The sequence below is a fragment of the Platalea leucorodia genome (genome assembly GCF_965183815.1).
Source record: "Platalea leucorodia genome assembly, chromosome: 4".
NCBI classification, from domain to species: domain Eukaryota; kingdom Metazoa; phylum Chordata; class Aves; order Pelecaniformes; family Threskiornithidae; genus Platalea; species Platalea leucorodia.
This window is the reverse complement of record NC_138826.1, coordinates 74,004,267-74,032,126: the sequence shown is the minus strand read 5'-3', so window position 1 is coordinate 74,032,126 and position 27,860 is coordinate 74,004,267. Positions and strand designations below refer to the sequence as shown.

At 44.9% G+C, this 27,860-nt stretch overlaps 6 protein-coding genes across 16 annotated transcripts; 4 read left to right on the top strand and 2 right to left on the bottom strand.

The window, feature by feature from the left end:
* Positions 1-11,069: 11,069 nt before the first annotated feature.
* Positions 11,070-11,615, bottom strand: LOC309590099 (histone H2A-IV). The gene has a single exon (XM_082311062.1). The coding sequence runs from the start codon at positions 11,568-11,570 to the stop codon at positions 11,181-11,183; it is 390 nt and encodes a 129-aa protein (XP_082167188.1). The 5' UTR covers positions 11,571-11,615; the 3' UTR covers positions 11,070-11,180.
* Positions 11,616-11,865: 250 nt separating this feature from the next.
* Positions 11,866-12,329, top strand: LOC309589395 (histone H2B 8; the record flags this gene model as incomplete). The annotated part of the gene is made up of 1 exon (XM_082309522.1): positions 11,866-12,329. The coding sequence occupies exon 1, from the start codon at positions 11,949-11,951 to the stop codon at positions 12,327-12,329; it is 381 nt and encodes a 126-aa protein (XP_082165648.1). The 5' UTR covers positions 11,866-11,948.
* A 1,332-nt stretch (positions 12,330-13,661) lies between these two features.
* On the top strand, positions 13,662-22,836 carry LOC309589394 (histone H3.2; the record flags this gene model as incomplete). 11 transcript variants are annotated; one of them, XR_014227914.1, is made up of 4 exons in its annotated part: positions 13,662-14,597; positions 16,366-19,529; positions 21,108-21,203; positions 22,754-22,836. XR_014227914.1 is itself a non-coding variant. In XM_082309521.1 (1 exon), the coding sequence occupies one exon, from the start codon at positions 13,662-13,664 to the stop codon at positions 14,070-14,072; it is 411 nt and encodes a 136-aa protein (XP_082165647.1). In that variant the 3' UTR covers positions 14,073-16,359. The 11 variants fall into 11 exon arrangements, 1 of the variants encoding a protein (XP_082165647.1); XR_014227915.1 differs by having other exon boundaries at positions 16,366-20,772; XR_014227917.1 differs by lacking the exons at positions 21,108-21,203; positions 22,754-22,836 and having other exon boundaries at positions 13,662-14,239; positions 14,455-14,597; positions 16,366-21,099.
* Positions 22,837-24,288: 1,452 nt separating this feature from the next.
* Positions 24,289-24,660, top strand: LOC309589306 (histone H4; the record flags this gene model as incomplete). Its single annotated transcript, XM_082309292.1, has 1 exon — positions 24,289-24,660. Exon 1 carries the CDS (start codon positions 24,349-24,351, stop codon positions 24,658-24,660), a length of 312 nt encoding a protein of 103 aa, XP_082165418.1. The 5' UTR covers positions 24,289-24,348.
* Positions 24,661-25,175: 515 nt separating this feature from the next.
* Positions 25,176-25,657, top strand: LOC309590266 (histone H2B 7). The gene has a single exon (XM_082311377.1). It carries the CDS (start codon positions 25,198-25,200, stop codon positions 25,576-25,578), a length of 381 nt encoding a protein of 126 aa, XP_082167503.1. The 5' UTR covers positions 25,176-25,197; the 3' UTR covers positions 25,579-25,657.
* A 152-nt stretch (positions 25,658-25,809) lies between these two features.
* On the bottom strand, positions 25,810-26,216 carry LOC309590267 (histone H4). Its single transcript, XM_082311378.1, has one exon. The coding sequence runs from the start codon at positions 26,153-26,155 to the stop codon at positions 25,844-25,846; it is 312 nt and encodes a 103-aa protein (XP_082167504.1). The 5' UTR covers positions 26,156-26,216; the 3' UTR covers positions 25,810-25,843.
* Positions 26,217-27,860: the final 1,644 nt, after the last annotated feature.

The window sequence follows — 27,860 nt, the reverse complement described above, 5'->3', positions numbered from 1 at the left end:
GCTTGGTAATTTCACGGCCTTTTCCCTTTGAGCTGTCACATTTTTTTCATTGTTTGTCCTTTTCCATCCCTTTTTTTTGATAGAATTTTCTCTTTCTTTGGGGCTTTGGGACTTTTTTTTCTCTCTCTCTCTGTAGCCTTCTAATATGTAGGTTAATTCAGTTTGTTTGGCCACTCCTTTGATGTCTATTTTCATGTGTAGATAGCCAGCTTTGTAGTGTTTATATCAGCCTTTATTGATTCACCTGATTTAGTTCTACAGAAATAGCAAAGACACATTTATCTTTGCATATCAACCTTAATGATGCTGTTGGCACAGATGAAGCTCCTCAGTTTCTATTAGAATCACCGTGTCTTTGCACGCTAATTGTCAGTTCACTTACGGTTTGACAAAAAAATGAATTGATATACCCCCATTTAGGGTTACAGCGTGAATGGAATACAACAGAGAGCTCGGTAAAGCTTCTGCATAACTATAAATGTGTGCTTCCCTGCCTATTACTTCTCTCAGTATTTAATAGCATACACCTTTTCCCTGGCAGTGATTAGTGTGGTTTTCCCACTATTTGTCTAGATTCAAAGGGCTTCTCTTGTCCTCTTCAGGACTGCTGAAATAATTATTTTTTCCTTCTCATCTGACATGTTTGTTTTTAATAATGTAATTTTTTACACATTTTTTCTATAGCTTTGCTTTCATTTCACCTAATGACTTCAAATGTTATTCTTTTAGATTATCCACTTAAATAATTTAGTTCTCTTCATGTGGTTTAGTGGGAATAGGTATTCTTCCTTGCAAGCTGCCCTATCCACCTCCCATGTCTAGTGTTGATTGGCACTTTGTCAAAAAGTTGCAATCTCTTTTAGCATCCATTTCTTGCTTTTTTTTAGCTCACTAGATCTCTTTTTGTGGCACTTATTGTGCAGTTATTTTTTCCATGAAATTTAACGTTTGCTTCTTTTTGCATCATACTTTCTTGATCCTCTCTATATTAGACTTCCTTAAATAATCAACTTTTCATCCTTATCCAGGGCCCATTACCTCTTAAGAGTGACAACCCAACTGAAGAACTGAAACAGCTGACTATGTAATTTGTTCCTGACCTAAGCAATAGTTTAGCTTCAAAAGGGATAAAAACCGCAGATGGTCTGAAGCGTGAATTTTTATTATGACCAATTTTACACAGAATCTTTGTAGATACGATAGCAATGTACAGGCACATAGACTAGATTGCCATATTACAGTGTGCTTGGGTTATTTGAGGAAATATTAGTCTGTATTTCATGATTGTTAAAGTCAAGTTATGCTTACCCAATTTTATGTTTTCCACATCAAACAACAGTTAGTTTAATTTTCTTGTTTTTATTTTGGCATAATGTATGCATGTGGTATCTTTCTAAACTTTTCACTGGCAGCTGTAGGTATAAAATAAGAGTGTATATATTACTGAAGTGTTGGGGCACTCCTGAAAATAGACAAAATTAAACAAAAAGGAGGGGCATACATCCTGTTTACAGGAGCTCAAACCTTTCAATGTTCTGGAAAAGAAAGAAGAAAATCTGAGCAATCTGCATTGATTGAATTCTGGAGTAGCACTTCATTTCCTAATATGACATCTTGGTCTCATATTTTATGGCCAGCATTCATCCTTCATTCCTGGTGATTCATTTGCATGGATTTTATAACTTAGAACCAACAAGTGAGTATATGAACTACCTTTTTTTTTTTTTTTTTTTTTTTACAATACAGCTTTTCTCATTAATCAAGGCAGTATGGGGTGGGTGAAAAGTTCTGTTTTCCTCCTCCTGATCAGACAGTGTTAGTTGGAAGAGCCTTGAGCTATCTCCCATGATGTGAGAAGGCAGCCAAGGGACACTGGAGTGACATAGCAGGTTAGGCGAGGGCATGAAGGAGCAAGAAAGCAACTCCACTCCTCCTCCCGCCTTAGGTATGTCAGAGCAGATTGTAGTGCTCCTCTTCCCTTCTTCATCAGCTTTCAATCTCCCATCCTGCCGTTCCTGCTAATGCTCCTGACCTTACCAAAAGACAACCATCCCCTTGAGGAGACTGTTGAATAATGTAAATATCAAAATTTGTTTTCTCTTCAGTGATCTACTTTTCCCTGGGGTTTTGAGGATAAGTGTTTAGTTGTTATCTGAAAGAGCTGCCGATCTCTCAGTAGATCTGCCAGCACATGTATTTTCAGTTCATTGGGAGAATTAATATAAACTTAGAAAGTCTCCGTGGTGTGTTTTTTAAACCAGCCAAAAGTATTGTGATAGAAATGTTACAAATTGGAGATATAAATAGCATAATCATAGGAAATGTATAAGTCCAGGTAAACAGAGAGATGTGTTTTTGCCTACAGTAACAATCAACATGATGAAAATATTACAGAAGCTGTCTAATTCGATGAAAATAAATTATTGTTGCAAGTTGCATCACAAATTTTTTAATTAAAGCACAAGCAAAATTAATGCTCTGTGCATCCTACTCATATGGAGACTCCACGCTGTCAATCTCCGCCCAGGCCATCAACCTACACTTCTGCACAGGCAATCTGCAAGGATACTGAAGACAGGCCTCTGGCATCACTGGTGGTTATCCCCTCAATATAAAGGAGAATCCCACATTTTGCACCTGACAGCTCAATATGCGCCTAAACTGCCTGAGTTTTGGTCAGCTCAACCCAAGTTTCCATTCTCATTCACCTGCACTAAACTGATGGACCTGGCACCTAGACTGACTGCTCCCCATGGGTCTGTCTGCCCCAGGGCACAGCAAGGTTTCTTCTCAGGTGTGCATTTGCCTCTGGGCTCTACTTGCAACTGTGTGCTGAAGGCCACTGCTGGTGCTTTCCTCCAGGTGGAAGCTGGAAATCCCCATGCAGCGTGGATTGTGGCAGCTCCTACCCCAGGAAGAGTGGGGTCCATCTCTGACAGAGCTTTATAAACCTCATGTCATGGTTTCAGCTGGGATAGAGTTAGTTTTCTGCTTAGTAGCTGGTAGAGTGCTGTGTTTTGGATTTAGGATGAGAATAATGTTGATAATGCACTGATGTTTTGGTTCTTGCTGAGCAGAGTTTACACTAGTCAAGGACTTTTCAGCTTCTTGTGCTCTGCCAGGGGCATAAGAAGCTGGGAGGGAGCGCAGCCAGGACAGCTGACCCAGACTGGCCAAAGGGCTATGCCATACCGTATGACGTCAGGCTCAGTATATAAGCTGGGGGAAGAAGGAGGAAGGGGGGGACGTTCGGAGTGATGGCGTTTGTCTTCCCAAGTAACTGTTACGCGTGATGGAGCCCTGCTTTCCTGGAGGTGGCTGAATACCTGCCTGCCCATGGGAAGTAGTGAACGAATTCCTTGCTTTGTTTTGCTTGTGCGCGCGGCTTTTGCTGTACCTATTAAACTGTCTTTATAGCAACCCATGGTTTTTCTGACTTTGACCCTTCCAATTCTCTCCCCCATCCCACTGGTAGGGAGTGAGCGAGCGGCTGTGTGGTGCTTAGTTACTGGTTGGGGTTAAACCACGACACCTCACTAAAATCATATATGTATTTATTAATTACTGAAGCTTAAAAATGTTACTTTTTAATGCATTGCTGTTTTTATGCAGTAACCCTCAGTTGCCCTTACTGGTTGTCCCCAGACTTGCAGAGATGGACAAGAGATAGCTTGGGCTGAAAGGAAAAAAAAAAAAAAAACACATAGGAGAAAGTCAAAAAGTCCTTTACAAGGTAATAACCTATTTTTTTCCCCTGTTTTCCAATGTATACTAATTAAATAGAATCTTATTAGTATTATCCTGATAATGATTATCCCATGCTGCTGTTGTTCTCTATGATATTGTCTTTTTAGACCTCCAGTGTGTTATATGTGCATGCATACACGCAAACACATGCACACATCTAGTAGGAAATTTTCTGTTGAAATCCCCCCCCCCAAAAAATAGCTGCTCTGATGCGGCTGCAAGGTCCTTCAGCAGTTAGCAGTCTGTACACACACAGTGAGTGCCTAGGACTAGCAACTAACGGGAAATTAATTCACTGCCTGTAGAGATATGTGGACTTGGACTTCTGGATCATAATGGATGGTGGCAAATAAAACCATCCTTTTGGTGATAAACAAAATCTCCATTTCCCTGACCTGCAACAGTGCTCTTGCTATGACATTTACAGTATACACATCTTGGGCTCTCCAAGCTGTAGGCGTTTTGGATGTCATTAAATGAAAATAAACTTCAGCCTTCTCATTTATTCACCTTTTTGGACCATAGTTTTCAATTTCACTACCTGTCCTCCTGCCCCTGATCCCTGACTCAGTCTTCAGAACTGTCTCACCACCATCTTCCACCTTCACTGCACCATCCAGGTTGATCTTAATAAAAAAATCCTCCCACAACAGAAAGCAATAAATAAATAACTAAATAAATAGTTTGTTCAATGGTCAGAAGTACTAAAATGAAAATAATTTGAATGTCAAGAATCACAGAAAATGAACAGAGAGCAAAACGGAGGATATTGTATCTTTGTACCATTGTAGCATTGTGTGAAACAGTTGCATCTTAAGTACTGTGCACATTTCTGGCCTCTAAATCAAAAAAAGATGTGGTGCAACTGGAAAAGAAAGTTCTGAGAAAAGTGATAAAGGTGATTAAAGGTCTAAAATGGCTTCCCTACTAAGGATACTAGGACACTTTCAGAGAAGAGACAAGTACTGGGTGGAAGTGTTCTTACTTATCTTCTTTACTATCTATTAGGTCAGTGGCTAAATCTGTCAGGTTTAGTGAGGTCCAATCTAAGTATAACCTTCGGCTGGGGCTGCACGGCTAGAAGGCGCGTCCCCTGGGTGGTGGATAGGGGATCCCTCTCTGGAGGGTGCACCGGATAAAATTGAAGAAGGTGCCGCGAACCAATGCAGCCTAAGGGAAGGCCACCCTGACAGAAAAACCACTGGCCCTCCAAGTCATGGGGGTTGGGCAGGAGGCCAACTACCTCCTTCTGGAAAAAAAATAAAAAGTTGCAGAAATGACGAGTATCAACTTTCAAAAAAAAAAAACAAACAAAAAAACCTCGAAATGGCGGAGATGGAGAAAATCAGTAATGAAGTGAGTAGGAGGAGATGGAACTGGATCGGTCATGTCTTGACTGTGCTGTGGCCCTTGGGACTCCAGAGCACGCAGCCGCAGACCGATCGAAGTGGAAGAACGATGTTCACGCCTTGTGTGCCTCCTGGCACTGAGAGAATTCAGATCAGAATCTAAGTATAAAGTTAGTTACCAACCAAAAGGTTACTGAGGCCAGAAGACATGCCTAAATATCATAGGCAGTTACCTTAAGTAAATGGACTCCTTATCTCTACTGGCTTTTCAAGATGATAGAGAAGAGCAGAAGATGATGAGTGAAAAGGTGAGGATGGAGCCATCTCTCTCCTCTATAGAAATGAATTCTGGAGTACACAGCTGCTTGCATAACTGTGAGCACTTCCTAACACTGGTGTCAAATAGTTCTCATTTCTTAAAGACTTCTACGCTGATCCCTGATGGTATCAACTGCCATTCAATTACATGCACTTGTTGAGGATGAGTTGTGTTTTTCTCATAAGGTCAAAAAAAATCTTCAACAAAAAAATCCCCAAAACCAAACAAACCCCTCCCTCCCCACGTCCCCAAAGCTCCTAGTCACTTAACAGGTTTTTTGTTTGGTTGGTTGGGTTTTTTGGCAGGGATTCCAAGTTACTTAGTGTCCTGGTTTGTACAGTATTTCCATGGTTCTCTCACAAGCTACTTGGGGAGGCAATAGAGGAAGTTCTACGGCAGGAAAAAGCTGCAGTGTCTGTAGGAAGAGGGAAGGACTTGGTTTCTATTTGAAATCCCTCCCCACATGTCAAGAGCAATAACGTTCATACACAGAGTGCAGAGACTTGAAATAATCGAATTCTTAAAGAGGGAATACATAGAATCGCCATCTGCAGAGGAGAAAGGCTTATCCGAATCAGCCTAGTTAGTATGGTAGGGTTGTTTCTGCACCATGCAGTCATGCGTCAAGTTTTCTAGGACAGAATGAACAAGGGGGGAAATGCTCTAATGATCACAGACTCCTTGCAGAAGTAGTTTATCAAGCAGGATGGTCTGTTGCTCTCTCAGCAGTGAAGTCTGCAGAATCAAAATAATATTTTCCAACAAATCAAGCTGGAGCCCCGACTGCCTCTTGGGTTTTTTTTTTACCCTGGGCAGCAGCCATAGTATAAATAAAGCACAGTTAAAAGAAAACCAACAGTCAATGCAAGAAACACTGGAGGTATTCAAAACCCAGGCTGGTTTTAAAAGCAGCCAGGGCGGCGTGCTCACCACCTCACCGCGGTGTCATTCAGCAGATTCACCTTCCTTGCCTGCGGATTAAAGAAATGGAAACGACTCGGGGCGGGGGGGGGAAGGTGGGGGAGAAGGTAACCGGAGGGAGAGAGGGGGAGGGAGGGCAGGGAGGAGGAGGAGGAGGGAAGCTCCTTCCCGGGCGGGATTGGTCAGAAATTGCTGCAGCGGGGGCGCAGCGGCGCCGGGCGGGCGGTGCCTGGGGCCGCCCCGGGCTGCGCCTCCCGCCGCGCTCCGGCAGCTGCGGCCGAGTCTCGGCTGCTTTACGGTACTGGGGGGAAATCCCCCAAACCCATCGATCCCCCCCGCCCCCGTGACTCAGCTGTGCCACAGTAATATTAGGCAGAATCTGTGAAGATGCGAAGAGAAAGGCGTCCAAAGAATTACCTGTGATTTATGGCCATCTACTATTATGTTAATATTATATACACTCAGAGCATTTACTGTTACCGACAAATACAGGTTTCTGCTGTGTTTCTGCAGCTATAGTGCAATTGGCTTTCAGACTTCGATCTTGTCATTCAAATTTCCTGAATACGAGTGCCTCTGAAATTTTGTGAATGGAGACATATGAGTTTCTTTCATGTTTACCAATGTTTAAATTGACCATGTACTGTGTATCTGTGAGAAATAAACAATATCAGTATCTTTTTCAAACCTCATTTGGTGTCTAAGCAGGTCTGTTTTCAAGGGAATAGGAAAGGTAAATTAATGATGATACTATTCAAAAGGTTTCTATACATTACACCAGATTTGTAAGATATTCCTACTTGATCATATTGTGGTTTGCTATGTATGGTTGCAGAAAGGTACTAAAGGACCTAACAATTGAGTGAAGAGGTTTGGGAGTAATTTATGAATAGACCTGTAAATGTTTAATCTTTGGCTAGACTGTGTCACATAAATGCTCAAATAAGTTTTACAAACAACAGCCCACAGCTGGAGACACTCTCAGTAGCAGGCAAATAATTCCATTCACTTTTGTAGGCAAATGTTCTAATATGTTTGCATTTTTTGCAAATACAGTAGCCTAAAGCAACTTCTCCTCCTGAAAGGCAGGGAAGGGGTGGGAATTAAAAAAAAAAAAAGAAAAACAACCCAAAACAAACAAACAAAAAAACAACAAAAACCCACACCTTCCTCTAAGACCGTGGAAGACTGCTTAGTACCAAGGGAGTTTGGACAAGGACTCTATACTGTCCACAATCAGGTCATTACAGAGTAATCAAGCATAGTCTTTTTCAAGAAAAACATGAGTAAGACTTTTTGAAGGAAAAGAACATTTAAGGACTTTTCCCATACACTGTTGTCACTGTGATAAAGTTAACAAAATTTGAATTTTTTTTAATCACTTCACTCTGGTCTGCTTCTCTGTCTGCATACTTGGGAAAGTTTCTGCAACTGAGGATGGGTTTTTGCTTTTTTTATATTACCTTGCATATTATCTTCTGGTGTTTTATAGAAAAAAAGAAAACTATGAAGTAACTACAGGTTGAATAACAGTCTTTGGGAGAAGGCTATCTGAGAGATTGCACTACCTGTGCTATAGCTAGTACTTTAAAGCATAAGGATGTTTTTTGTGTGGACTTAAAGGTCAAAAGTAATTTAGGTCATTTATGACACTAAATGTTTCTTCGTGACCACCATCGTCTGTGGCGCATTGTTCTTAAATCTAAAGCCTTCCTTCTTTATGTAGAAATCTGTTTGAGAATTTAGGCTGTCTGAATAGTTGGAAAGAAATTTGGGGAAGGATCCAGATTAATTAGCAATTCATCATCTGAATGGAAATAAAATGCTTGTTATTAAAGAACACTTTTTAAAGTCATCTGTCACATAAGTAAATAGGCATTATACTCCAATTTTCTCTTGTATTTTAATATATATAGGACTTTAACTATGGTATGCAGACAAGGTATGATCATTTGTAACAAGCATAGTGACACAAGGCAGAAGAATGTATTGCCTTTCCACATTGAATGTGGATGGCTGGTCAGGAGAAACAGGGAAGAGGAACTATATGCAGTAACTGTAGGAAAATATTCTGGTCATATCTTAGCTGAAGAAAAAGAGGATTTGGTATACAGAACTCATCAGTTTCCCTGATAAAAACATGCTAAAAAACATCGTGAAAATACTCTTGGTGGCACAGAAAACAGAACATTAGTCATAAACTGCTATGAAAGGAAACTGAGCTCTTTATATGCACCATCTCAAGGGGGGAACATGGCAGAGAAAAAAATGGTAAATTTTGTGATTTACCATTACTGAGTGTAACTAGTTTCTAGTGAAGAAGATAATAGAAAAAAACAAAAACCCTTTAGACTAGATTTCTATCTGTCCGTATCTCGTTTGAAAATAAAAAAGTCAGAATACTTGTGTTTTCGAGTGATTTTTCAAACATCAGTGGGGAAAAAAATCCTCCTTCCCTCATTTCCAAGAGAAGCAAAACAGACCCACTTCCTTCTCAGGCAATTCAGTGTGAGCATTGGTCCTGAAGAGAGAACTGCTCCCTCCTCACAGCATGTTTCCGAGGGCAAAAATGAAAACCCAGGAGGCCTCTGTTTCAGAACACAGGACTTTCAAATGGCCCAATCAGGACCTTCTACAAATGAGCCTGCTGCAATCTCTTCCCTCCATACTAAATATCCAGCAATAGATGGTTATTTTGCTTAATATAGTACATAAAATAAACTGAGATTATTACACAAAAAAAATAATCCTCAAATGTTTTAAACCTAGTTCTAAGCCTCTGTTAGTAGCCATGCTGAAATTCAAGTCCATCTCTGAATAGGTGATCAATACCTAACACTACTTCTTTCAACAAGACAGGGCTGATAAAAAGGAAAAAAAAAGTACTCTGCCTGTTTCGGGGAAAAAAAATCAAATCAAAACAAAACCCACCTTGAAAATTGTGTGAGAAGCAAGTATTGTTTAAAACCAGCCCCGCGATTCTCATTTTGTTTCCAAGCAGCACTGCAGCCGGACACTCCTGCGTTACCTCCCTCTGCTTGAAAAACATTTTCGATTAACACATTGCCACGATGACTCACTCCTCTGCCTCCTGCGGGAGGACACTGCGAAAAGCAGTTTTCCTCGCCTTGTTTCTCAAGGGGCATTTTTAAAGAACAAAGAAAACAACCGCCAAGCCCTCAGGCAGCCTAATCCAGAGGGTTCCAGCTCCCGGTGGTGCATTCCTGGCTCCCTTTCGGGCAGCTTTGTTTTCTTCCGCGTAAAACACTACCGAATAAAAAGAAACAAAGGCCTGTTTGATCTATATCTGCCTAACAAAGGAGGGAATGCAGTGTCCCTTACAGTGGAAGAAGAAAAAAAAAAATTAATCTGTTCCTAGGAAACACAGAGGGGAGAGGCACTTTCCGATCTTCCAGCGGAGCAGACTCCCCGAGGCACCAATGGCGGAGAAGCTCCTTCCTATAAATACCAACTTCTCGCTGATTATCTTTATTTATATCCCTCGACACTCCTCCCCACCTTTTTGAAACTTGTCTCTGACCACGTCCGAGACTCTGCCGGCCGCTCCAGCCCCCACCTCCAAGAAGCTGAAGGCTGCGGCGGGCGGCTCCGAAGCCCGTGGCCCCCAGAGCCACCGAGCAGATCACTGAGGCCGTGACGGCCTCCAAGGAGCGCAAGGGGCTCCCAGGCTCAAGAAGGCCAAGACAGCAGCGAAGAGAGCTAAGCAGCCGGCGGCCGCCGCAGCTAAGAGCACCAAAAAGGTGACTAAGGCTGCCAAGCACAAAAAAGCAACACCGAAGAAGCCAGCACCCAGGAGGCCATACCATAAGAGGAAAGAAAACTTTGCAGTTAAATCTAACAACACTTTTAAAATCCACCCATGCTGTCAGGACAAAGAAAGAACTGAAACATCAGTTTGAGTCTAGACTGGTACACGATGCTACCCTGCTGTACATATATGTGCTTTTCCGTAGTGCTTCTATACGAATGCACACGCTATAGAAAATAAACTTTAGCCTATTTTGTTTTAACTCGTGATACTGCATTACGATTTCCACCCCCACCCCCCCTTTACTCAGGAGAGCTGACTCTGTCCTTTGGAAACAGTCCGGGGTTAGTGACGGGACAGCAGCCCAGGGAAATACTTACAATTCTGTCACTATTGCCTGAAAACCATAGACGGCAAACAAGCAAAAAAAAGGACCTCATAAGGCAGGAAAACAAAGCAGCCACTCCGCACAAGGCGCTTGGGCTCCTTTCCCACCCGCCAAGGAGGGGCAGCGGCGGCTGCGCCGGGCGAAAGCGCGCCCCATCCCGCCCCGGGTTTGAAAACCGCGCGCTCTTCCCGGATTGGCCGTCGGCGGCCCCGCCCCTCGCCGCGGGTGGGCAGGGAAGCCCCGCCCCCTCCCCACCTCCGCCGGGATTAGCGGCGCTTCCCCCCGCTGAAAGCAGGGAGCGGGAGGCACCGAGCCACCCTTGCCGCGTTCTCGTTTGCTCTCCTTGCACCGCGCCGCGGTGACTGATCTCAATCTTAAATGTTGCCTTTTATTGATTTTTCAGAAAAGCGGAACTGAGAGACGTTTACATACGTACATTAACTTCTCGGAGAAAGAAACGTGCAGGGCCCTACAGACACCGATCAGCTAAAGGAAAATCGAAGAGATATATAGAGAACCTATTTGTGTTGAAGAAACCTTCCCTTTACATCTAAAAATTTCCCAGATATATCAAAACACAGTTTCCCCAAAAGCGAGTATTTGGAGACTCAGGTGTTCCTGCTCTTTCTAGGAAGATGTGGGTGGCTCTGAAAAGAGCCTTTGGGTTGTTTGTTTAAAAGAGTTAAGTTACTTGGCTTTAGCCTTGTGGCTGTCGGTCTTCTTGGGCAGCAGCACGGCCTGGATGTTGGGCAGCACGCCGCCCTGCGCGATCGTCACCTTGCCCAGCAGCTTGTTGAGCTCCTCGTCGTTGCGGATGGCCAGCTGCAGGTGGCGGGGGATGATGCGCGTCTTCTTGTTGTCGCGGGCCGCGTTGCCCGCCAGCTCCAGGATCTCGGCCGTCAGGTACTCCAGCACGGCCGCCAGGTACACCGGGGCGCCGGCGCCCACCCGCTCCGCGTAGTTGCCCTTGCGCAGCAGCCGGTGCACGCGGCCCACGGGGAACTGCAGCCCGGCCCGCGACGAGCGCGACTTGGCCTTGGCCCGCGCCTTCCCGCCCTGCTTCCCGCGGCCCGACATGCCTCGGATTAAAGTTCAAAACAAAAGGGAAAAAAAAAAGTAAAAAGAAATAAAAAGCTACGTAAAAGACAGAAAAAGCTGCGAAAACAGATGAAATGCGGCGAGAGCTGCCACCCTGCCTTTTTATCCCTTCTTTCTGGGCATCGGTAGGACTCGTGATTGGCGGAGGCTGCGATTGCGGAGTTAACCAATGGGGAGGCAGATGAAACAGCGACCAGTCGGAGGTGCTGGAGGGTTTGACATCACGAAGCCGGATTGTCCAATAGACAAGAAGAGCCTTGAGTCATCTCATTTGCATACCGTCCCTATAAATAGGGGCGTCGCCGCTATTGTACTTACGTCGTTCCTGCAGTAGACAGGTAGCGACAGACTTGTAAAATGCCGGAACCAGCTAAATCCGCTCCTGCTCCGAAGAAGGGCTCCAAGAAAGCCGTCACCAAGACACAGAAGAAGGGCGACAAGAAACGTAGAAAGACTAGGAAGGAGAGCTACTCGATCTACGTGTACAAGGTGCTGAAGCAGGTGCACCCCGACACGGGCATCTCGTCCAAGGCCATGGGCATCATGAACTCCTTCGTCAACGACATCTTCGAGCGCATCGCCGGCGAGGCCTCGCGCCTGGCGCACTACAACAAGCGCTCCACCATCACCTCGCGGGAGATCCAGACGGCCGTGCGGCTCCTGCTGCCCGGCGAGCTGGCCAAGCACGCCGTCTCCGAGGGCACCAAGGCCGTCACCAAGTACACCAGCTCCAAGTAGAGCGTCTCGGATCGTCAGTTTTAACCCAAAGGCTCTTTTAAGAGCCACCCACCTTTTCAGTAAAAGAGTCGTTCACACTGATTCGTTTCGGTGAGTGGTACTTGTCTTTAGCACTGCTTTAGTTCCCAGCCCAGGACGTGCAGTTTAATGGCAGGGAAAATGTTTGTCATTTTAAAGTGCCGGGAATGATTTGAGTCATCTTGTATGTGCCTTACACATCGGCAGGTCTACAAAAACAATGTTAATCACCTAATCAAGTTCTAAATCTATTAAAGTTTTCCTTCCTCATTTTAGAGTAATAAACTCCAGTTTTTTAGGAAGGTAAGAGAAATATGCATGGCAGTGTTTAGGGTGTTTTGTTTTTTTTTTTCCCTGCCGTTCTGATATGAAATAAAGCAGTTTGGTGGTTGTTGGTTTTTGATTTTGCTTTTTTTTTTTTTTTTTTACAGTAACAGCTTTGCTCCAATACAGTTTATACCTTGTCTACTAAAATGTCGTCGTTCCCTTTACACATTAGCTGTTATTCTCGAACAACTTGGCTGCAGGCCAGAGCAGCTTGTTTACTCGGAGAGCTCCACAGGGATTAGTCTGTGTATGTGCGATATTTGGAAGATAATGTTTCACGAAATATATCAGGCTGTGCAGAGTGGAAGTGTAAATGGTATAGCGAAAAATAATTTTATTAGTCTCAGAGATTTGATATGGAAGTGGCGTAGTTTTTTTTGTCGTCTCTTTAATGGAGAATAAGTGCAGCAGGATAGACGTTCCTTGTAACTTTTTAAGTGACAAGGTAATATGCGAATACAAGAATAAGGGATGCCTAAAAAAAAACCAAGAAAATGAATGAGAGCGCTTTCTCGAACTTGAGGCAGCGCAAGATGTGCGGGGAGGGCTGTTTTTTCGAAAAAGCTTTTTGCAAGGGGGCTGAAATCTTGGCTGCCCGGAACAGAGGCGGTGATAAAAGCGTCTGCCGCGGGGCCAGACTAAAAACTCCGTGTCCGCTGGCGGGTCACCGCTGTGGCAGGGCGCGTTGCTGCTGCCGGCCCCGCTCGGCGGGGCAGAGCCGAGGGATAAGAGAAGGGAGAGCGCGGCCGCCTCCAGCGGAGGAAGGGAGCAGAGGGGGGGAAGGGGGGGCTGCGGAGCGGGAAGCGGCCGTTAGCCGCCCTTCCCCCACAGCGGAGGGCGGGCTTTTCAAATCCTTCCCATTGTCCAATGGAATCTGCGCCTTCCCGCTAGCCAATCACAGGGCGGGGACGGCTATAAATACCGGGCCCGCGGCGAGTTTTGCTGCAGACTTTCGTCACACGGTGCTGGGGACCTGCTCCTGGAAAGATGGCGCGCACGAAGCAGACGGCGCGTAAGTCGACGGGCGGGAAGGCGCCGCGCAAGCAGCTGGCCACCAAGGCGGCCCGCAAGAGCGCGCCGGCCACGGGCGGCGTGAAGAAGCCGCACCGGTACCGGCCGGGCACGGTGGCGCTGCGCGAGATCCGTCGCTACCAGAAGTCGACGGAGCTGCTGATCCGCAAGCTGCCCTTCCAGCGCCTGGTGCGGGAGATCGCGCAGGACTTCAAGACCGACCTGCGCTTCCAGAGCTCGGCCGTGATGGCGCTGCAGGAGGCGAGCGAGGCCTACCTGGTGGGGCTCTTCGAGGACACCAACCTGTGCGCCATCCACGCCAAGCGCGTCACCATCATGCCCAAGGACATCCAGCTGGCCCGCCGCATCCGCGGCGAGCGCGCTTAAGCCTCTGGCAGACAGATCTTTCAGGCTATCGAAAACCCAAAGGCTCTTTTAAGAGCCACCACATGGCCGTTAAAGAGAGCTGTAAACTCTGAGTCCTGTGTAGGAAGCGATGCTTCCCTGTGCTTTTCGGGTACCTTCACAGTGATCAAGAGCCCGTATCTCATCACGTAAGTACCTAACAAAACGTGTAAGGCACGTTTCACAACGGGTTGGAACGGACCCTGAGCGTAGCAAAACTGTGGTTTGCCAAATTCTCACTGAGGTGATTGTGCTACGCCAAATCTGTTCAGGGTGAAAATTCCTTTCCATGCATTTTTTTCGGAGGGCTTTCTTTTTAGCTGTTAAAGAAAAAAACCGTAATTTTGGCCTTTCTTTTTTGAAGGAGAAGATATCCAGCTCTATAAGATTTGTATGTATTTTCTCTGTTTGGCTATGTGTCTTAAAACCGTTCATACAAACCTGTGGAGTTGGTAAAGGTGACTCTTTACGGAGCTCTGCCTTCTCGGTTAGAGAAGGTATTCAGAGGTAAGTATATTGCAAATGTCTCTCGCCACGCTGCGTTTACTTGATGTTCCGATGGTAACTACGCTTACGGTTTATTGTCTTGATAGAAATATTGTTTTCCTTTCTAACCCCCTTTTTTGGGGGTGGGGGGCGCGGGTTTTTTTCTGAAGGCGAAAGAAGTCCTTTCCCGCCCCTCCAGGAAAGGCGCTCCGTCGTTTTTTTTCCTCAGTGCTTTATCACTCGTGGTCTGATTGTCCCTGTCGTAAGCGACGTCCCCGGGCATCTTCAGCCCTTCTCAAGCACTTCTCGCTTATTCCTGTGATAAAGGCTGTATTTCCAGAGAGAGCTGGGGGCATGGGCGCTGGCACGGGTAACTTCTGCGACTGCCGTTTTCAAGAGGTGTGTGCTTTCTGCTGGTACCTTCTCTGGGACGCACTCGTGGTCTCCTCTCTGAATGATTTGAGACGCCCATTTGGATAAGTTTTCTCTATCTGTGTTTAGGCTCTTAGAAATATTTGCTGAACTGAGTACAGAGAAAGTGTTTTCCAATGAGTATTAGTGATTAAAAAATTGACATCGAGAATAGAATTATTGTTAAACGGAGACTCTTCCCTATCCGTCGTATTCAGTGATTTTTGTGAACCTCCCGGGAAAACCTAAGTTCAACTGCACAAGCCCTTGCCCTCCTACTCAATCAATTTGTAACTGGTGCCTGAAAAATAATTTCCAAAATGATCTCCGACTTCCCGTCGCCTTTCATTTCTTTTATAAACTGCAGGCCGTTTTATGTAATTTGGGGAGCTTGCTGTTTCATTGAAGTATTGGAAATTATGTCTTTTTGTTTTTTCGATGCTACAAACGAGTAGCTGTGCCTTTAAGAAGCGGTTGGACCGAGCCGAATACAGCCTTCGTTTCAACTTACAAACAAGGAGCCAGGGAGAATTGCTTAGAAGAAATATTTCTTTTGGAAAGCCTAAAACTGCAAGACTCTTGCTTTTCTGTTAATTGCTCAGAGGCTTTATCTTAGGAAATCATCCTTTCCCTGTGTCAGGAACTTGGACTCTGCAGCAAAATCTGACCAATCAAGTGCCTCGGCACACCATTTTCTTCCCCTTGTTTTTCTCAATTTCAGCCATTTTCTGTTACTTAACCTCGGCGGGGTAAAAGGGAGGGGGGGAAGATATCGGGAATAGTACTTGGGGAATTAAGATATTCTATGTGATTTATTCCCCCGCGCACCTTGTTTGTTCATTGATACAGGATTTGTGTTTTTCAGAACAGATTTTTCTTTTTCTGTAGATGATTACTAGTGTGATTGCAGAAATGAGTCTTAGTAAAAGCAAACTCATTCCCTGTAACTGTCTGTGACATTGAGACATCTGTTTACTTAAACCTGTTTACATATGTTTATGATAAAATTATTAATAATCAAGTAAAATAGTTGTTTTTAATATTTCGTATAGTAGATATTAAATACCTTATATAAGCCTAGGGTCAGAATACTTACGTTTCAGCAGAATTTTGGGTCAAAAATGATGCTTTTCTTGCATGTTCAAGAAATAAATCGTTTTTCTGGAGTGAGAACAGGAAACAGTTTTTATTGGTCTTAATCTCTGCTGTTTTTCTTCTAGTTTTTTGAAGACCTTGGACTGTTTTAATAACTATAGCATTACTTGGACTCATTCTGAGAGTTGCATGTTTGAATCATAAAAACCACTAATATTCCATTAACTGAAGGAAACAGATGTGTAAGGTTTTGTTTTGTTTTTTTTTTTTTTTTTTTTTGCAGGAAGGGTGAGCTCATATGAATCTGAAATTATAATGCCCAAGTCTGAAGTAGTTTTGGGGTATAATACATCATGAAAGGACACTAATAATAACCTGTCATAGCTTGTCCTAGTGGACCAGGCTCGCAATTAGGAAGAATTTACTGTGTGGATTTTGAAGCCTGTGACAGCTGCAGATGGTTGTAGTAGTGATATGGGGAACAGTGGTAGACTGATTATAGCTTATACAGCAAGCTTTTCTTTTTCCTCCTTACACAGGTGATAAATCCTATCTGGAACTCTGTAAGTTTGCATATAGTGTTGAATCACTTAACTATAAAACAGCAATAACAAAAATCCCAAATGAGATGTAGGCTGGAGAAAATAAAAATCCTTTAATAAGGTATGAATAAGAGCTGATATCAAGAATATTTAAATTTGTGTTTTTGAGCAAAGATAAATTACTTAAGGAATAGATAGACAACTTACACTTGCTATAAAATTCAGAGAAAACCTGAATATCAGTTAAGTCTGATACAGAATAGATCCAAGAAGGTATTTGTGAAAACAAAAAAACCCAAACACACCACAAATGAGAAATAAAACTGAATTTGCTATAGACAGCTTATTTGATGTAATGTTTCTTTAGTCTGAGACACAGACAGGTGATGTAGTGCAAGATTTCCTAACTCAAAGTGAGAGTAAAAGTGTGGAGGCTCCTCTGGTACTAGCAACGTGCAGCAGCGTTTCCCTGCTTTTTGCAGGAGGGCCTGAGCTAATGAATGCTGCCAGGAAGGAGCTGGCTGTGCTGAAGGCTTGTGTGCTGACTAGCTGGGGACTGGCTTGCAAGCTGCTGGTGCTTTGCCCTGTGTGGCTGTTGATAATCACGTAAGGTGCTTTTGCAGGTGACTTTAGAAGCTCAGTGAGATATTTGGCTAAGATTGTTCCTGGCTGTTTAGCTGTCCTCCATGAGTTGATCTGGTACTGTGTTTGCATCATCTGGCTCAAATCACTGCTTGAAAGAATGTACTTCCAATCAGTCCACTGGGAAAGACAGAGCATAACCACTGAGGTCGTGGTGAAATACTTCCTTTCATCAGAACTATATAAAAGAAGGTCTGATGAAAGCATCTTTCTAGAACAAAAATATCTGAATCAGCCCTACTTGATACCTACTAGTTTCTGAAAAACTCTGAACAGATATATCCATATGAAAAAAAGAGGTAAGGTTTTCATTTGAATTAACTATTGTAATGTAAAATCTTTGTAAAGGTGATATGGGGGTTTCCATGAAAGCCAGTATATAAAGATAAATCCTAAACATCTTATCACATTCTTTTCACTTGCAAATCCCTCTTCAGGGCTGCTTCACAAGTGAATCACCTGTTGATTACTGCCTTCAGCAGTCACAAATGGTGAAGTCTGAGCTCAGCCAGCCTCAGCTCTCCTACCAGCCTGGGCAGTACTGCCTTGCTGTCTCTCTTCTCTCCCACTTTCAAGTCATGTTGTGTCTTCAGCTGGGTATAAACATCTTTTAGACTGTAGATGTAGAAATATCACTGTCACATTTGCTAAATGTTTGTATTATATATAGGTGAGCTTTAAGAAGTACTGTTTGTCAGCTACTGCTTTTATGGATTTACATATGCTGGCCACCATAACAGGGTCTGACCCTAGGATCCTGCTGATTAATGTAAGGTCCAAGTGAAGGTTTCCAATTTGTCTTTTATTAGTTCTCAGATTACAGCTCAAGCTGGGTGCCTCCAGAGAGGGACCCCTAAGCCAGATCATGCCCCTCAATTATACCTGTACCACCCATCATTTGACCCCCAAGTACAATCACTTAATTCTGGTCAGTGGTCTCTTGATTTCTTATTGGTTTTCACTGTTGCTGGGCTGGCCTTCTTCTGAAGCTACCTCATTCTCTTAGAATTGTTTCCTTGGTCCTTATCTATTCTGCTCATATCTGCCAATTCAGCTAGTTCTGTGTTAGCAGCATTAGTTTTATCAAAAAGTTTACTGTCGGTCAGCTCTTGCGGCCTAAAGCTTCAACTGCTTTAGCTACTAGTGCTAAGCTACTAATGCTAAATGAGACTATTCAGAGAGAAGAATACAGTCACTGATCTTTCTTCTATAACACTATGAAGTGGTAGTCAAATCGGAAGCTCTTTTCTGAGCAAAGCTGTTACTGAAGTAAAAATGACTAGTAATAAAAAGGCAATCTACTCAAGGAACACAATGTATAAACCAATGCAAACCAAATTTGATTAAAAACAGGTGGTAGATGAAAATTGTAAGCTCAATTTGATACCTTGGCTTTGAGAGACAAATTCTTCTAACAGTCAGATGGTGGTGTTATAGTGTTCTGTATATTGTAAAAGATGCATTGCCCTAGTTCTAAAACTGGGTCCTACAAACGTTTTCATGCCTTTTAAAAAGGTAGGAAAATATAACCCTGTATAGACCACAAAGAACAGTAGCAGGTGCTGCTTGCCAGCACATAAGGTTCTTTGTAATGTGAAAGTCCAGGAGAGGAGACATTTCTAGCCTCTCATCTCCTTTATTCAGGGACAGTTACTGTTTATAAGACATCAGTGTGGCAAAGTCCCTAAGCATCCCGGTTGCAGCCTGTGTGAAAACTCTGATCTCTCACTGTAGGAATGTCCTAATGTCCCAGGTGATAGTACAGAGCTGCAGTGTGTAGCAGTGTTACAAAGGACACCTTCCTGACTTTTCGTGAACACTTTACTACTCCGTAACTGTTTAAACTTTGAAGTCTTAACCTCTCTCAGAAAAGAGCGGTGGCCTTTACCACTCTGGTGAGTACTCATACAACTTTAATAACTGAAATAGTGAGATGTGAAAAAATTCACATTTGTCCAGAAAGGGGAGGGGACAAAACAAAACAAAAACAAACCACATATTCCCAGAACTCTGGAAATAGGTAGTATATACAAGCACCAGAAAGAAGAGCAGGAGAATATCTGTAAGTATGGAGGGTGTCAATTGCATCTAGATAGTAGGTAATCAGGATCCTGAAATATCTACATGCAGCTTGTCTGGGATGCCTAGGCTGTGAAAACAAAGCACAGCATAAGACAAGGGACAGTATGAACTAAAGCAACTGAGAGAAGATGAGAGGAAGATAATGGACCAATAAGGCATTCAGCTATGGGGACAACAGTCGGTGAGTAACTTCTAATGATTACAGAAATGTTAGAGGTTGGAGAGACAGAAAATAGAATTACTGTTAGTTTCTAAACTGCACAAGAGGCCAAAGACGAGCACATTGTAGCCAAGACCTCCCCTTCCCTGGAGACCTGCTGAGGGCTCATAGCAAGCATTCCTTGTCCTGCCTGTCCCTGCAAGCAATACTGGCCTGCCCACTTGGAAAACCTACCTGGTGTTCTGAGTGTGTGCGTGTGTGTTTTAGGATGCATGAGTGAAATCACTTTTGCTTTAAAATAAAAATGCCTTCCCTTCCTTGTACGTTCTTGCACTGAGCTCTGTTGCAGCACATCAGTGTTCTGGCAGCATGCGGGTTTTTTTTTGTGTGTGTTTTTTTTCTTCTCCTTTTTCTTAACATCAGTTAATAGTTAATCATAGAGAAAGAACTATTTGTGTTATCTAGCTTTCCAGGCAGTGGTAGTGTCTGGCTTCAGTTCCAGAACTGATTCTGTGTCTTGCAGGTTGTTTTACCTCCAAGCACTGTGACAAATTGCTAGCACAGGACCGGGAAGATGCTAAAGAAAATGCGTCACTGGGCTTGATCACCCTGTCTTTGTTCACATATAAAGACTGTACTATACGGGGCTGTGTCCTGTGTTCTGAAGCCACTAATGCACATGTGGAGATTAAGTATAGTCAAGATACTAGAGTTGCTCAAGTCTGCTGTGTATCCTTTTTACTGCTATTTGCCCTTTATCTGGACTAGTTGCTATACATCTCTGAAGACCTTCCAACATTTCCTTGCATGCCTGCTCCATATCATGAATATTTGAGACAGTTATGAGCATTCTGCTTCTCTCTGCACCTTCATTTTTGTATGTTATCCTAAGCACAGCACTCTGATCCATCAGGGATGGACCAGTAAAGCTATGCAAAATGCTGGCCTGTAATAGCTTCAATCTGTGAGACCATTAAGATGAAGGAAATTTTTCCAGAGGACATATGAGAGAATTTTCAGTAAGTGTTCAGTATAGTCCCATGGATTTTTAGCACAGTATGCCAATGTTGTAATGTACATGTGGATGCATGAGGTAAGAAGCATGATGGAAAAGGGAAGAAGGATGGTTTCTGTGACACAGCCTTTCAGGAACAGCCAAAAATAAAATGCAAAACTTTCCATGTGTTTCAGATGCCAGTTCAACGAGCTGAGCTCTGAACATTTTCAGAATCAATTCAGGCTGCTGATAGCCCATGAAAAGCAAGTAAGAGCCCCACTGTACCAATGCAATGATAAGTGTCATTTGAGAATTTCTATACTGTTTGCTGCAGTGAAACAGCTCATTGTCAAAATTACTGTCACATTGAGATTAAAGGACTTTTAAGCAAAGAACCATGCTAGCTACAATTCAAGTTAGTTATATAGTGAAACAAAATATTAAGAAAGCTTTTTTTCCTCCCCCCCCCCAAATGAAGTATGGTGCTGATTGTTGAAATTGAATGTTATTTTCCTTAGTTGTGCCAGTTTTGATCTTCACATCAGTTCTCCCAAGCAGGGTCACCCAACAGATTTGGTGTGTGTTTGTGTTTTTGTTTTTAGGGAAAAGGAACATGCTCAGAAACAAAAATGAAGCCCATCTACACGGATATGGACCAGTCCACTTCCAGGATAGATGATTTTAAAAGCCTAAGAGAGGTAACTATAGTGACACCAAAGAAAATGTGGGGGATGCCAACATTTGGCACTCTCAGGCTACTTTGGTAACCTCAGTCTAGGCCAATATAACACGGAAGTTTCACCAGACCAAATGTGTCATCCCACCTCTGCATCCTAATGCCTGAAAATTCGAAGAGTCAGCAGCATTGTCAGGCCTGTTCTTGCTGTTTCACTGGTTGTTTAGGCAAGTGTGCACAGAGTTTCTGTTCACCTTGTGGCAGCACAAGTGTGGTCTATGCAGAAATAAAATGAACATCCAGTTTAATGTGAAGCAGTCAATACTGATTATATGCTATGACGACTGAATAGAAAAAAAAAAAAGCAAAAGTCTGACTTCTAGGATCTTTAGGTATTGCCCACACAGAAAGTCCTTAACTCATCCCTACAAAATTTACCTGGCTGAATGGCCCTGGAATGAATGTCACTAACACAACATTAAGAGGTATTTAAAAATACATTGTATTTTATGAACACTTGTATACATTGTATTTTAAGAACACTTCCAAATACTGATACTTTGTATCCTCAAGAGTTTTGAGTGGGGTTGGTTTTGTTAGGTTTTTTTAAACACATTAGGAATAATATTTAAGAGTTACTATTTATCAGTTATTTAACTAAAAGTACAGTTTAAAGTTTCCACTAATTCACCACATTGTCCCAGTACAGATGCATAACTCCACTACTATACTATATAGCACAGTCACCCTCACACGTGTCCCCCAGAACTGTAAAGCAAAGGTCCCAGAGCTTCTCTGAGACCCTCCATGAAGTTCTTCCTCCTTGAGATGTCTTTCCATAACTGTTTCATTTATCCATCAATCCTATGAATATCTTAACATTAGGATTTGGATTTTGGAGTTGCTAATTGCTTTTGCTTTGTAAATATAAGAGGCTTATCTGACTGGAAGCTGACACACACACTAATGGATCTTATCACTTAATGGTAGAAGACTCTAGTTTAAATGTAGGAATCCAACAGAAATCTGAACAGTGGTGTTTATAAGAAGGTGACTAAGCAGAAAAGCCAAGGGGTCCTCATATCACAGGAGGAAAAAAATCAAATGAGCTATGCCACTTCCCTAAATGCTATAGGCACAATTCCAAAACAGGTGCTTGCCTGAATAATAAAATAGATTCCATGAATAGATTTATACAATTTCATAAAAGAAGGCTGAAGAGTTTTGAAAAAAGTTATGTCTGGCAAGGAGGGAAATGGAAAAAGAGCTAAAAGATAACAGACATTTAAGGGAAAAACCCTGCTGCCTTATGCTTCTGTGTTTAGAAAAAGTAATATATATAGAAAGATATATATATAAATACACATCTTCTAAAAAGACAGCAATTTCCTTTTTTTACATGCATCCAGTATGCTTTCTAGGGGATGAGGGATGGGTGGTAAAGGGAAAGAACTAGGTAAATTTCTTACCCTAAAAATAGATAAGCCATTTTGATTAATAAATAAGAAAGATGTCTGGAGATGGGGGAGTGGCTATTGAAACACTTTTTTTTTTTTCTGTTTTCCAAATAAGTTACATAGAATTATGACAGTGAAGATCTTTTATAGTGATGCGAGTTCTCGGAATATGAAGACTACATGCAACTTGAAATAGAAACCACACCAAAACAAAATTCCTGAAGGGTTTTTCAGTAAATTCTAATTTTAACACTTCTTGAAGACTTATTTCTGTTTATTTCAGTATTTCTCTGTTAAATGAAAATAAAAATTATTGCATAATCACTAGAAATTTGTGAAAAATCTGTGCTGTTAACAAAAAAATCCAAGTACCCCAAACCACTTCTTTTTTTCTTTAAATTATGTTTAATCTCAGTAGAAATTAGTTTATTATTATCCGTTTCAGGGAGTAAAGATTCTTTCTTTGAGCAAGTCTGCCTTAAGCCAGGATAGTTAGTAATAATAGAATACTGCTCTGTATTTTGTTGTGAACTGTTAAAAATATATGTAGTATTTATATTCTGATTTGTACATGTTTAGCAAGGTGATAACCCGCAAATTAGTATGAGACTATTGGAACAGTCTTTCGTTTCCCTTAAGGTGTTGAGTTTCCCGAGTAGGAAGCATTCTCAGAACATGACGTTGCGACTTGTGCTGCTTCGTTACCGTCTATTCTCTTAGAAGAATTCTTTAGGCTCTCAGCTTTTCTTGCAATGGTCAAAAATATGCTTGATAGGTAAAGGTATGACAGATATATGTATGTGTGCACGTGCCGCGAGAAAAAAACAAAACAAAACAAAAAACCACGGATCACGTTTTAATCCATACGAAGGAAATACTACGTTACATTTAAAAAAGGAGAAAAAAAACCCCAAAACCTCCTCTTATCACGCGGCTTGAGCGTTGCCTTCCCCTCCTCATTTAAGCAACACGTAGCAGGACTTAGTAGCAGAAAGAAGCTGTAGGTCGAAGAAGACAAGGCAGGCAGAGATTATTTAAATATACGCGAGCAAGGTCTCTATGCAAGCAAATACTAGTAACTAAAAAATTAAAAAGCAACGCATGAAACGCCCAAAGCACAAGCGGAGCCGGGCTGGGCGGGCGGGCGAGAGGCAATCGCCAGCGGGGCGGGGCGGCAGCGCCGAGCGCGGCCCCGGATTGGTCGGATTTTGCCGCAGACCCGCGGGCAGCGGGGAGGGACGGGGACGGGAGCGCCGCAGCCCGAAACGCGGGCCCGGGGCCGCCGCCCCCGCTCCTGCCGCCGCCGGAGACCCAGAGCTGCCTCGGAACAGTCACCTGCGGGACCGGGGGGGGGACACGGGGCGGGGGAGGGAGCGGGACACAGGAAAGAAGCGAAAAGAGGCGCAGGCTGAGAGCGGCGGGGGCAGCGCGCAGGGCGGCCCGAGCGGGGGAAGCGCGGGGCGGGCGGGGCGGGGGTCCAGCCCCGCTCGGCACAGGCAGAGCCCAGGACAGCGCCTCGGCCGTCGACTCGCGGGAAGCCCGGGCGGAGCCGCGCGGGGGCCGCCCGGGGGCGGTGGGCGGGGGAAAGGGCGGAGACTGCTGCCGAGACCCCGCCCCCCGCCGCAGTCCTCAACCAGGTCGGCTCCCGGGGAATATAGCGCGGCTCCGCGGCGCTGGCGGCGTGCAGTGCGGGCTGCAGGTGGCGTTACCATGTCCGGGCGAGGCAAGGGCGGGAAGGGGCTCGGCAAGGGGGGCGCCAAGCGCCACCGCAAGGTGCTGCGCGACAACATCCAGGGCATCACCAAGCCGGCCATCCGCCGCCTGGCGCGGCGCGGCGGCGTGAAGCGCATCTCGGGGCTGATCTACGAGGAGACGCGCGGCGTGCTGAAGGTCTTCCTGGAGAACGTGATCCGCGACGCCGTCACCTACACCGAGCACGCCAAGAGGAAGACGGTGACGGCCATGGACGTGGTCTACGCCCTCAAGCGCCAGGGACGCACCCTCTACGGCTTCGGCGGCTAAACTCGAATCGCAAACCTCACACTGTTAAAAACACAAAGGCTCTTTTCAGAGCCACCCACAAATTTCACAACGGGAGCTGTTGATTACTGAATTTTTGATTTGACAAGTTTTTAATGCACTTGTAATCTTAAAACACTTTCAAGTCACTAGTAGTTTCAAAATTTTAAAGTTGCTAGAAATTATACTCCCTCTAAATGCCCCGAAAAAAAAGAATACTGTAAAATACGCAGTGTACTAAGATATGACATTTTAAATAATTTCATTAGATTTTAGTATATGTTTAGATAAATTTTTTATTAGTGAAAGCAATAACGCTGTGACTGTAACTGCAAAGCACAACGATTGTGTAGATGCAGCTCCTGAGCTGTGACGGTTACAGGACGGAAGTGCCTGTAATTACGTTAGTACCTTTTACTCCAATAGGAATGGAACGATTACAATCCCCTAATTTGCATAACGCCCTTATAAATAAGGGGGCAGGCGCCATTTTTTATGTTGTTGAGGTACAGTGAAGATCTTGGAAAGAAACTTTTAAGGATGCCTGAGCCGGCGAAATCTGCTCCAGCACCGAAGAAGGGCTCCAAGAAAGCTGTCACCAAGACACAGAAGAAGGGTGACAAGAAGCGAAAGAGAACAAGGAAGGAGAGCTACTCAATCTACGTGTACAAGGTGCTGAAGCAGGTGCACCCCGACACGGGCATCTCGTCCAAGGCCATGAGCATCATGAACTCCTTCGTCAACGACATCTTCGAGCGCATCGCCGGCGAGGCCTCGCGCCTGGCGCACTACAACAAGCGCTCCACCATCACCTCGCGGGAGATCCAGACGGCCGTGCGGCTCCTGCTGCCTGGCGAGCTGGCCAAGCACGCCGTCTCCGAGGGCACCAAGGCCGTCACCAAGTACACCAGCTCCAAGTAAAACGGTTCTAAACTATAACCCAAACGGCTCTTTTAAGAGCCCCCCCGTATTCCTAAAAAGAGCTGTAATTGCAAATGTTTTTTTTCCCAGATTTATGACTTAAATCCTTGCACAAAATATGAAACATTACATGACTTAGAACTGTGGACTTTCATTCTACACAACTAATATTTTTACAGTAATCAACAGCTCCCGTTGTGAAATTTGTGGGTGGCTCTGAAAAGAGCCTTTGTGTTTTTAACAGTGTGAGGTTTGCGATTCGAGTTTAGCCGCCGAAGCCGTAGAGGGTGCGTCCCTGGCGCTTGAGGGCGTAGACCACGTCCATGGCCGTCACCGTCTTCCTCTTGGCGTGCTCGGTGTAGGTGACGGCGTCGCGGATCACGTTCTCCAGGAAGACCTTCAGCACGCCGCGCGTCTCCTCGTAGATCAGCCCCGAGATGCGCTTCACGCCGCCGCGCCGCGCCAGGCGGCGGATGGCCGGCTTGGTGATGCCCTGGATGTTGTCGCGCAGCACCTTGCGGTGGCGCTTGGCGCCCCCCTTGCCGAGCCCCTTCCCGCCCTTGCCTCGCCCGGACATGGTAACGCCACCTGCAGCCCGCACTGCACGCCGCCAGCGCCGCGGAGCCGCGCTATATTCCCCGGGAGCCGACCTGGTTGAGGACTGCGGCGGGGGGCGGGGTCTCGGCAGCAGTCTCCGCCCTTTCCCCCGCCCACCGCCCCCGGGCGGCCCCCGCGCGGCTCCGCCCGGGCTTCCCGCGAGTCGACGGCCGAGGCGCTGTCCTGGGCTCTGCCTGTGCCGAGCGGGGCTGGACCCCCGCCCCGCCCGCCCCGCGCTTCCCCCGCTCGGGCCGCCCTGCGCGCTGCCCCCGCCGCTCTCAGCCTGCGCCTCTTTTCGCTTCTTTCCTGTGTCCCGCTCCCTCCCCCGCCCCGTGTCCCCCCCCCGGTCCCGCAGGTGACTGTTCCGAGGCAGCTCTGGGTCTCCGGCGGCGGCAGGAGCGGGGGCGGCGGCCCCGGGCCCGCGTTTCGGGCTGCGGCGCTCCCGTCCCCGTCCCTCCCCGCTGCCCGCGGGTCTGCGGCAAAATCCGACCAATCCGGGGCCGCGCTCGGCGCTGCCGCCCCGCCCCGCCGCCGATCGCTGCTTCCGCTCGTGGGAAGCCCTCGGAGGGCCGCGTCCTGGGCAGCGCTCGCTTTCTTCGCTTCGGCCTTGGCGTCTCCGCGTTTTCTTTGTCTACCCGGATACTGCGCTCCCGACAGCTGCCCCCTCCTCCGTGCAGCCCCGGTAGCCGGGCCCCGAGCGTTCATGACCGCACGGAGCGACCTACAGGTCGGTGCGAGGAGGAGCGGGGAGCGAGGCCCTAAGCGGCAGGGCAAACGGTCAGCGAGGGGCTCCGGTGGGAAACACTTAGAAATGAGGCTGCTGTGAAGACAACTCGGAGCGGCTGCCTGGGAGCGCAGGAGAAACCTTTCTCCCCTCCCTCTTTCTCCTCTTCAGCCACCCGCAGCACGGTCCCCTGGGCAGCGCTGGCCTCAGGGCGCTGGGCTCGCTCCTAGCAGCTGCCGGCCTCTGAAATAGGGAAGTGCTCGCTAACATGCAGCTGGATTCAACAAGCGAAAGAAAACATTAAAGACGTTGCCAACCAGATGTCTGTATGACATCTTAAAAATGAACAATAACCAAACATTTTTTTGCTTCAAAGCCACAATCCAGGAATTTTTCTGTGTATTTCACACTGTTGCTAACAAGCCTCACATACATGCTGCTTACAGTAGCTTAGACTGTATTTGTAAAATGGATGAATAAATACTGAAAGAGTTATGAACCTATATTTTTAAATTAAACGTGTTAAGATTTCAAATGTTACTTATACACTGGAAGAGAAGTGATATGGCTATGGTACTTGCCAATTGCTATATTTTTAGTATTTTGTGTACTTCAAACATGTTTACCTTTTAAAAATGATTGATATCCTTTTAAATTTGTACAGTTGTTTATGTAATTTCATTCCTGAACATAATTTACAGAATTTAGACAACATCTCCAGAATATTTCTTGGCAGAATATATTCCCTAAATTCCAGTAAAAACGTGATGGAGATATTCATGTATGAAGTTACAGGTATCCAAAAAAAGTACAAGTCTTTTCTATGATTATAATTATCACTGTGAATTCCACTTTCATCCAAACTGTTATTTTAAACAAATAGAAGTGAAAGAATTGCCATTCAAATATATATGACATCAGCAGGCAAAACTAGCTTTAATTTAGATTACGTTCACTTTCT